Raw genomic sequence first — 10170 nt, forward strand, 5'->3', positions numbered from 1 at the left:
ACAAGAGGAACACAGGAAGCAATCACACTTACTCATTTAGCTGAAGAGATTCTGCAGGTCTCTGATGCACCAATTAATATCTATTGTGATAACAATGCTGTTATACAAACAATTACATTGGACAAACTCAAATATTCGGAACAAACAAAGCATTTAGATCATAAGAAAGATTTTATTAAATGCTACATTGAGTTAGAGTACATAAATGCAAAATACATACAGACAAACAATCAACAAGCAGATATATTAACTAAAGCACTACATGTACCACAAGTCAAACATCTTACCAGTTTACTCAGACTAGTAAGAGTTTGAAGGGGAGTATTATGAGATGATTAGTTCATCAACAGACAAACCACAAGACAATGACTTCATAATGTCTCAGTTAGAATACATACAATATAAGGATGAGAGACACTGAGCAGTCAATTGTCACCTCACCCCTTGTCTATGTGTGCCCCCCTTAAGTTCTCCCTCTCAACACTACCTGTACTCTTATTACTCTCAGAATTAGTGTGTCAATTTTGTCAACCTAGTCCTTCTACTCCTCCTAGTACTGACACACACTTAAGGATGACTGTTCACTTCTTGACTATATGTTTCAATCATTTTTTCCTCCCCTAAGTAGTAGGTGCTAGTATAACTAAAGAGTTGTTAAGTTCTCTTTATTATACACTCTAACTTTTATACTCCTTTTTACTCATACTACTAAACAACTCTTATTACCTCTAACACCCAGCCTACTGTTAGTCAAACAAGACCTTCTCAGTTGTCTTCTCCTTATCTGTAGTAACACTGTACTCACTAGACCTGTTAAGTATTATTCACACATTCCTTATAGTACTGTTTAATGTCTCAACTATGTGTTTTGGTCAACATCTCAGTTGTCTTCTCCTTATCTGTAGTAACACTATACTCACTACTTACTAGACCTGTTAGGTATCATTCACATGTTCCTAGTAGTGTGGTTTCACATCTTGACCATTGTGTACTCCTCATCCCTATCCTCATCTCTGTGTGTTTTCATTAACAAGTTGAAGCCTTCTTAAACTTGTGACTGTGTGTTCCTTATCTTCTGTCCTTACCCTTTTGTATTTCCCCTCCCCCCCCTTACTATAATCTTCCATTTTACCTCCCCCCCCCTTTACTATATCCTTTCCTTTGCCTCTCCATTAATTACTTCCCTACCCCCTCCTTTTATTTCTTCAGAGTAGGGAAGAGTGTAACCTCTGAGGTTATACACATGACTTTAGTTAAGTATATAAAGGGCTATTTGTAGACACTTAGAGATTATCTTTGTACTTACTCCTGTACTTAGGTCAACCTCTCTAATCCCAGGTCTTTGCCTGTTCTGTGTTCTTGAGTGAGGCTCCAGCCTTTACATAAGTAAACATTTCCAATATTAAACAATGCTACATATGTCTAATTGTTTCATAAACATTCTCCAACTTTGTGTATTAGCACTTTATCAGCAAAGTAGGTACCCTGGTGTATTAGATACTTCCTCAACCGATTGGTATCAGATAGGAGCATTTTGGTCTTCCTCTACACACTTCTTGTTAGCAATACAGGGTTTAGTCTTAGACTTCTTATTTATAATACTTTTCTAGTAAATTGTGAGATTATTAATTTATTTATTGGCTTATTTGGAAAATAATTGATAGACCGAGACCTTAGCTGGTGTCGGCATTTTTGCGGAGGGTCAGCCGAGAACCCCCGCAGGCCTTGGCAATCATCTCATGGTAAATATTACACTTTCATATTTTCAGTGCATTCTAATGCAATACAGGACCGTCCCTCTTATACACGGTGCAATTCTACTTTACCTGGCCCTCTTCAAGGCAGCGGAATACTGGAGAATGTCGTTTGGCTTCAAAGGCTTCCATCTTGTCAGAGTCGTCATTGAAGACCAGGTTATATACTATGGATTGTAAGTAGACCACAAATGCGCACGCATTTATCTAAATAAAGTCGTTGTAGTGTGATACTTTGCTGTGTGCTAAACATAGTGGAAATTTCAGTTATTTTCGTCAATGAGTTTTCTGCCGCCGTTCTAGCAGCAGCTGGCAGTCCAATCCTTGTCTGCGTCCTTGGAGCACACCTTCTTATCAATCTAAAAGAGGCAGGCGAGCTCGGGGTTAACGAAGGAACTAACTACAGATCGAGGACTGTCAGCGACATCCGATTCGCCGAAGGTATTTCTGCTCATCTTTCTGTCGTATGCCCGACTGATACGTTTCAGGCGCTCCGGCAGCTGCGACCTCGAACGGAGACGGAACAAGCAGTGTTTAGCGAGTCTCGCTTGCCTCCCACTCTAGGACGGATGCCTTCTGGAAATGCCCTTTTTGGCTTACATGCTATGTTGCCTATTTTCGACGGTTGCATTCCCAATGTATTGTGTAGCTTGTTTGTTTTGCGGTCTTATTGACTAGCTGTCGTTTCTTGATGTCTTGATTGTTATTCATTCTGAATGCTAATAATAGTTGGTCCTGTGGGCCACGGCCTGAGATGAGGATTCGAACTCCAACGTGAGTAAGACTTGTGCATCATGAGTGTGCGAGAATCCACTGCAGGCAAGGGATAGTGAATGTGTCAGTTCAAAAGTTGAACGATCAGAAGGTCTGTTCTCCATGACCAGTAATGCAAAGGCGCAGTGAAGGAGGAATAGCATTGATGAACATGAGAGGCAAAACACTGAGTGCTGGAAAGCGAAGCAGCCAGCTTATAATGGCAAAGAGGATAATAAATATTCATATTCGTACTTTGTGTTTATAGGGGTAGGTATCCGAATATCCGGAGATGCCATTTTATTATTATTACGATAACAAAGTTGGTGAAAATGTACTGTTCTGAATTTTCCGTTAGGACAAACTAGGTCATGCTGGCCGTCGTCGTTCGAGGATGTCATAATGCCCGGGTCTGTGAGAGGTTAGTCAGTCATATGAGAATGAACAAAAAATACGCGCGCAAAAATAAGGGATTTAGTGATGGATAGCGCTATACAGAGCACAGAAGTAATTCTCCCAAGCCAGAAAGGCACCAGGGAAAAGAGAGGGCGAAGGACCATAAGTGGAAAACAAAAAGAGGTGAACGAGGATATTAAGGAAAGGATGGGGAGGAGAGGTTATATACCCAACATAAAAGAAAAATACGCACCTATACAGCAAAACAGGTGGATCGACGAAATCATCTGGTGGCATGTTATGAAACTCCACAAAGCTTACGGATCCATCAGGGTCGTGTCCGTCAAGATAAGCAACTTCGACGTTGAGTTTTAGGATCTTGGTGAGCGCAGTTATCTGGACATGGTCTGCAAGACAGGTCGGATCGTTTCAAGTCATGAATCGGAAGATCGGGAGTTCACGTCAATATCAAGCCAAATGAAATAAATCGAAGAACGGGAGAGACAGTGGGATAATCAAAGTTAGTTTTCGTTTAGCTGTGAGAAACCGGCAGAGAGACGGGATACATACCAGCCTCTTTCCCACTCGCCTCGACGTAACGTTCGCAGAACTCTTGTGGAGTGATTTCTGCACCCGTTTCTGGATGTAAGAGAAATGGCGCGTATGAAATAGGGTCAGTACGGATAACAGCGGATGTAAGAAGTCGGAGGAACACGACAATGCAGTTAGACACTAATTGGGCAACAACGTAACAGCAATCAGTCAAAATGCATTGGAAGTACCACAAGAATCGACGTGCCTTCAGCGTCCTGAAATGCCTCGAGAAGTATACCAGGTGTAAGTGTTGAGCCATCTGGTTCGGGTACGACTATTTGGCGAATGAGTGAGATAAGGACGTCGTAGAAATCCTCATACACGAGCTCCTGGAAGCCAGCAGCTTTGAGTAGTAACAACTTTTCGTCAAGCATAGACAGTGACTTGGCAACATCTAATGTTTGCTTTGGAGAGTTCATCAATCGCTCTACCCACGCAAATGCGAGGGCTTTATTGAAAGAAATGCACGTAGATGCATTACATGTTGTTGGTATATGATGAACAGGACGCATGAATCCAGTCCAGTTTTTTTTAAAAAAAGCAAAACTTCAGTAAATGCTCAAGAAAACGAGAGGTGAACGTACGCACACCGATAAAAACAATCTCCATCGCCACGTGTTCTTCTTATCCCTCCAAATCCTTGACTCAATAGGTAGTCTATCTGTTTTACGAATGATCCCGAACCATTCTCGTATTCGGTACGTAGCGCGGAGAGTGGCATGCTATCTGAGATCAATGGGCGTTCCGATGCAGATTCATCGAGTATATTCTAATACGACGGATCGTGATTGGACTCCTTAGTCTCTAGACACAGGACTAATGTGGAGCATTCACACCTGCGTGAGCTGCGAGACCTCAAGTGGACTCAATGAGGACATATCTAAGCAATATTGCCTGTCATTCAACGTCATAAAGCACGTGGCCAACGCGAATACGCACCCAACGATGCTCCATCTCCAGCTTGAGGTTGTAAACTCCCATCGGTAGGTACGCCTCCAGATGCTAAAGTGCGATTCTAATCAGTCCAAGCAGCATATAGACAAGTTGTTTTTAGGACGTGGCGCTAACATGTATCCTTCGGAGGAGGTTGAGGTGCACCCGACATATTCACGGCCAACACGCTTTGGGAAGACTGGTTGAAGGAAAATAAGAAGAGGAAAGGTTGTAATGATTGAGACGATGGGAAGAGGAAAGAAGGAGAAAGGGCTCTCGAATGTGGACGCGTCAAACCATGACGATCAGCATGCGCGAATCAGGAGCTCAAAGTAGTATGCATACACAGCCTGCTCGCCACACACCTTCATCACATATTTAAGTATTGGCGTTCGCAGGTGCGGTGCTTAAGAGCAAAATCTAGGCATTCCTGCCCGGCCTACCAGCTCGTTATCCTCTGAGCTGAGAGTTACGATCGGATGAATATCACAGTAACAATTACTACAGTCTCGTTATTTAGACTCTAGAGATGTCATGATTTTAATGTTATTAGTAAATTTCTCTCAACTAAGAAATTCGTGTCAAATTTCTGAATATGTTTATCTGTCCTAAATTATTCTAAGGAGTTATATGCTAGTACCTTCATTTTCTTATCAATTTATTTGCTCAGTCCCATTTTTTTTCCAGATTCAAGAGTTTAGTGTCTGTGCTAGGTAATCTATGTCAAGACATTTAGTGTAGCTACTAGGTTGGTGAATAAGTAACTAGGTTCTCAGTTGCATACTGAAGTTGTTGTTCCATATTTTTATAAGCTTTTACAGGATCTTTATGCTCAGCTATAAAATCAGGATTGTCCCAGTACTTCTTGTTCCCTTGTCTAACTATTAATAAAACAATTATTATTGTTGCTTAATTATCACTACAATATAGAGTTAGATTTACATACCTACAATTCTTGTAAATCGTTTAAATGGGTCATTATCTGGTGTAACTGTAGACTCTTTTAAATGGAGACCCTTCTCCTCCTGTCTTGTAGCTTTTCTATCTAAAGCACCTTATGTCTTAGAGGATATTCTTTAGCATGTATCTCCAACAAGGAAGAAACATACAATCATCTAGTTGCTCCCCAACCCGACTTCTAACAGTACTAATATCCTGATCACTCATTATTTGTGTCCTGTACTTGTGATTTGTGCAAAGTTATTTGTAGGTTAGAATAGTACTACAAAGTCGTGGCTGCCTGTAGTTGATAGAGAGTTTTTTCTCGAAGTTTTCAGGCAGTTTTATACCAGTCTAGACTGCTCTTGCAAGATTTTAGTAAAACAAAGTAGTGTTGCTGTTACATTACACTACTATCAGATACAAGCAGTAGTGTAATGCATAACCATTTGCAAAAAGTGCTAAATCTCGATCTAGCATATATACTACTAGCAGAACTTTATAAGAGTTAACTATAACCGGCTCTATAGGGTTGTATAAGTAGAGAGTTTGCTTGCTCAGGTGCTAAATCTATTTGTAATTAACTAATGTCAGTAGTGCTAGCATTGTATACGTTTCAGATCACTTCATTTGCAAGTGTATTGATTCAAAGAAGCTAAGCTCCTGAGTAAATTTTGCATCATAGTGTGAGCACCCCAATTTGCATTATTTCACATTATCTCAGACTAGCAAAACAGACCCCAGTATGAATGAGTCAATTTTTCCGTTTCTCGGTTCATAACATACTTTAACATCGAGTGTTACTTTGTTTACCAGGGAGGGTTAACAATAAACTCGCTGTACTTGTATTCCAGATCCCAGTGGTTGCTTAGTTATATAAGCTTACAAATGCAATGTAGAAGGTGCATAATGTCTGTATACATCCTGTCTATTTGTGGATGGAAGCAAAGTAACGCAGGCGCTTACAATATCAGACTGCTAGATGACTCTAGGGTAGCTAATAGTGCAAAATGGCACGTGCTGAGATGTGTTTGCTAAGTAACAGAGTACTGACACTATACAGTTCGCTTGCAGAACTCCAACTACGCCAAATCCACATGTGGCGGACTCGAGACACCTCTATGCTAAATCAGATAGTAACTTAGCACATAATGGCAAGTGGTACTCCTGTGAGGCTTAGAGTAGATACGACAGCAATTGAGCATCCGATTCTGATGCACCATTGTCTTTAGCAGTTACCAATGGAATCAAACCGACTGACTCCGAAAGTCTTGACGCTGGCAGAGAGGGAGCAAGAGCACGTTAGCGCACTCTTGAAGCCGAAGCAGACTACGCAGTGAATACGTATTACACAAAGCGAAAGAAAATACCAGTTGAACTGAAATACGGCTTGTGCCACACTTAAATGTCGATGATGTCTAAACGATAATTCTTCTATATCTAGTATACAGCCCGGCACTAAACTGTGAACTCAAACTTTGTATACGCTGGGTTGTCGTTTCCAGTCGCTGTCTGCTGCCGCCTAGTAACCAAAAGATGATTAGCACGTACATTCAGTCACTCTTTGCATAATCGGAGGAGTCGATAGAAGTCTGCGGCCAGGTAGAGGCTCCCTGCCACAAGAACGAGGTTCTCTTCCACGTCGTCGCCACTACCATCCAATCCGTCTCGATGCTTTCGCTCGTTCAGTGAACACTCGGCGGCCCATAGGAGTGCATCTTGCAGTTCCTGCGTAGGGTTACCGTCATTTGCTGCATCCGCTTCTGGCGGTGTCCAGAGTTCGAGATTGTCTGCATTCGGGAAGGACTTTTGTACCGCTTCAGAGAGCGCAGTGGGCGCCACTGGGCGTACCCAAGGCATTCCTTCTGGTAGCGAGAAGCGCGTGAACGCAATTCGTACACTTAGGTTCACTGAAGGCCATAATTCATCGGGCTGCGAGCGTTGTTGACCAATGAATCGTACCAGCAGCGGGACAAGGACCGACTCCGGAGTCTTTGGCGGGGAATGCGAGAGTGCAAGAATAATTGCCAAGCGCACGCGTTTTATCTTTCTACTACCACCAGTCCGAGAATATGAAGCACTAAGGGAGGACAGAAGAGAAGAGACGTATGCGGAAAGAGTTCGAGAAGCGGCTTCGTTGTGTGCGCCATCCACGACGACAGGAAGTGGCCATTGATGAATTCTGTCTGGTTGTTGAACCGCAGAACGAGATGATTCCAGTTCAGCATGAGAAGGGTTATGATACAGATGGTATGAAAGACGACCCGGCCAAGTACATTCGCGTATTGCAGCACGAATAGTTCTTTCGTCCATTTCTGACAAGCGGTCAAATATAAAGGCATTTGCTCCCCGGTCAGAAGAGAACGATCCTTCAAAACCGTTGACGGCTCCTATTCGCAGTAGATGAAAGACACACAGGGCAGCGCCGAGGTTTCCTAGCTGGTGTGCACCATGTAGAGGAAGTAGCACTCGATATTTTGCCGCTGTCTCCGATTTTGAATCAGATAGCCTCTCCTCTTGAGACTCTCCCCGACATGATAGTAACGAAAGGACCGCTTTTACTGGTCGTGGCGATGGCGGTACGAAAGGATGCAATGAAAACGGCGGAGGTAGCGGACCATCAATTTCTTCATCCCATTCCCTATCCATCGCAACCGGAGCCAACACTAACGGAGCCATCTTCTGTCTTGCGATTTCTTGTATAACACCAGTTATACGTTCATGGTTCTGGGTAGAGAGGACAATGGGTCGTCCCTTTCTTATAATACCCGCTTTCTCCTTCGCAATGTCTTCCACTGTCGGGCCAAGGAAAGCTTGATGGTCAAGGTCAATGGCAGTAATTACTGAAGCAAGAATGCACATATCCGGGATAACGTTTGTCGCGTCAAGTCTTCCTCCCATACCCACTTCAAGCAGAGTAATATCCACTTTACTCCGTTCAAATATGAGCAACGCACATATCGTCAGTACCTCGAAGCTACTCGCGTTAATCGCATATTCCTCGTTCTTCCTTCGCACCTCATCCATAACATCTTCGAAGTCTTGACGTGGTACGGGGATGCCATTGAGCGAGATACTGTCAGACGGATGCAAGAGATGCGGACTGTTAAACCGCCCAACAGAAAGACCAGCATGGCGTAAGAGCGATGTTAAAAGCGCAGAGACGCTTCCTTTACCATTCGTGCCTGCGATATGCACTGTTGGGCGTGTGTATGACTCAAATTTGGAGAGTAAAGCCTCGATTCTGTGTAGCGAAAGGTCTACGGACATGGGTGAAACTTGAAAATGTCCGAGTCATCAAGTTTGAGATTATCCATATAGTCAAAACGTCGATCATGTGGTGATCGTTAAAGGTTCGGCATATTCCGCAAACAATCCACAATACTCAAGTACTGCACGACTGCCTTCGTCGTTTCTTTATAAGATACCAGTAAATGGCCATATTTAGAGAGGATCCAGTTGAATTATTATATTTACGTTAAAATAGGAGACACGAGGAGATTGTTTTGCGAATTTAGTATATTGGCAAAGACTTGGATATAGAGTATATATGTAGAAAGTAGTATCATAGAATAAATAAGTGGGAATCAACCACGAAATGCGTACAGAAAGCAGATCAGCCAGTTAGAGGTAAAAGAGAATGGCAAGCAACCTCCTTTATACTACTCAAGAGGAAGGGGACTTGTGTCTTCAGACACAAACATGCCTTTACTGGTTAATACTGTCAGTATTGTCTTGATACAAACAATAGGAGAGAATCTAGTTTGTTCAAACTCGCTTTCTGCATCCCTAGACATTGTTCCAAGATTACGAAGTCTGAGTATAATTCTTGCAGTCAGAAGGGCATGTATGATGCAAGTAATACTAGAAAGGACTTTAGCTTATATTATGTTTTCTTTAAGGAATGAATATGTGAAAGACTGACTTTGCAAATGTTGTTGAGAAATAACCCTGTGCTACAAAGTTAAAGTTCAGTTCAATTGAAGTAGCTTTCAATGACCTACAGGTAGCTTCAAGATTACAAGAAAGTTTGCAAGTAATAAACCTGTATTAGTACTTGTGTTGAGTTTTAACAAGAGTAAAGAGAATACCTTGTACATACCAAAAAGGCATACATAAAAGAGTGATCCTGTATTACTTTCAGTGCCCTGATTATAAATAGAATTGTGCTACTTACTATTGTAATATATTGTCTTGTACACACATATATGACCCTGGATTCAGACTTTAGTTAGATATAGTCAGTATATTAAGGATAGAACTGTAGAGTTAAATGTATTAATTCATACAATTTTAAATAGCCTTTATAATCAGTAGTACCAACATACCTTAAGATAAACTCCTTTCTAAGAATTCTTGCTTGCCAGAGTAAATTAAGAAAATAGACATACTAGTGTCAAATAATATAAGGAGAAGCTAGTTGATAGTAATAATTGTATTAATTTTAACAATCACACAGTCATGAATATTGTTAGGTACAGCTAGTGTATTGAAAGATTTAGTTTAGCTTGTCAGTTAAGTCTAATAACTACTTACTTTCTATTGTGCCTATAGTAATACTTAGGATAGTCACCAAACAAACAATTGCTAATATATACTATATAGAAAGTATAATTATAATGGCTCATAATCTGTTCCAGACAGTCTATGTTCTAAAACAAAGGATAGCTATTAAATAAGTTAATAGTATGTAAGTGTTAGGAATTGTAAAATACAGTAACTAAGTTTGGAAAAAGCTTAACTCAAGACTTGGAACCAAGTAGTTTATATACAAAACTCTATTAGTTACAAGTCTAGAGAT

The 10170-nt window shown here is 41.3% G+C and overlaps 3 protein-coding genes across 3 annotated transcripts; 1 reads left to right on the forward strand and 2 right to left on the reverse strand.

Moving 5' to 3' along the window:
- Window positions 1-1859: 1859 nt before the first annotated feature.
- Window positions 1860-2292, forward strand: FOMMEDRAFT_154132 (uncharacterized protein; the record flags this gene model as incomplete). Its single annotated transcript, XM_007264698.1, has 3 exons — window positions 1860-1930; window positions 1981-2195; window positions 2243-2292. 3 exons carry the CDS (start codon window positions 1860-1862, stop codon window positions 2290-2292), a joined length of 336 nt encoding a protein of 111 aa, XP_007264760.1.
- A 472-nt stretch (window positions 2293-2764) lies between these two features.
- Window positions 2765-4671, reverse strand: FOMMEDRAFT_145654 (cysteine proteinase). Its single transcript, XM_007264699.1, has 8 exons — window positions 4566-4671; window positions 4437-4499; window positions 4334-4377; window positions 4086-4266; window positions 3703-3945; window positions 3474-3635; window positions 3157-3310; window positions 2765-2919 (listed from the first exon to the last, which is right to left on the reverse strand). The coding sequence occupies exons 1-8, from the start codon at window positions 4600-4602 to the stop codon at window positions 2877-2879; spliced, it is 927 nt and encodes a 308-aa protein (XP_007264761.1). The 5' UTR covers window positions 4603-4671; the 3' UTR covers window positions 2765-2876.
- A 2099-nt stretch (window positions 4672-6770) lies between these two features.
- FOMMEDRAFT_105190 (Mur ligase) lies at window positions 6771-8639 on the reverse strand (the record flags this gene model as incomplete). Its single annotated transcript, XM_007264700.1, has 1 exon — window positions 6771-8639. The coding sequence occupies one exon, from the start codon at window positions 8637-8639 to the stop codon at window positions 6927-6929; it is 1713 nt and encodes a 570-aa protein (XP_007264762.1). The 3' UTR covers window positions 6771-6926.
- Window positions 8640-10170: the final 1531 nt, after the last annotated feature.

Source organism: Fomitiporia mediterranea (assembly GCF_000271605.1).
Source record: "Fomitiporia mediterranea MF3/22 unplaced genomic scaffold FOMMEscaffold_4, whole genome shotgun sequence".
Classification (NCBI taxonomy): Eukaryota; Fungi; Basidiomycota; class Agaricomycetes; order Hymenochaetales; family Hymenochaetaceae; genus Fomitiporia; species Fomitiporia mediterranea.

Coding starts and splice junctions, on each gene's coding strand:
- FOMMEDRAFT_145654 (XM_007264699.1), bottom strand. CDS start 4,602: ATGTCGGGTGCACCTCAACCTCCTCCGAAGGATACAT. Junction 4,267..4,333: donor AGGTCTCGCAGCTCACGCAG/GTGTGAATGCTC, acceptor CCGTCGTATTAG/AATATACTCGATGAATCTGC. Junction 3,636..3,702: donor GGCATTTCAGGACGCTGAAG/GCACGTCGATTC, acceptor TTGCCCAATTAG/TGTCTAACTGCATTGTCGTG.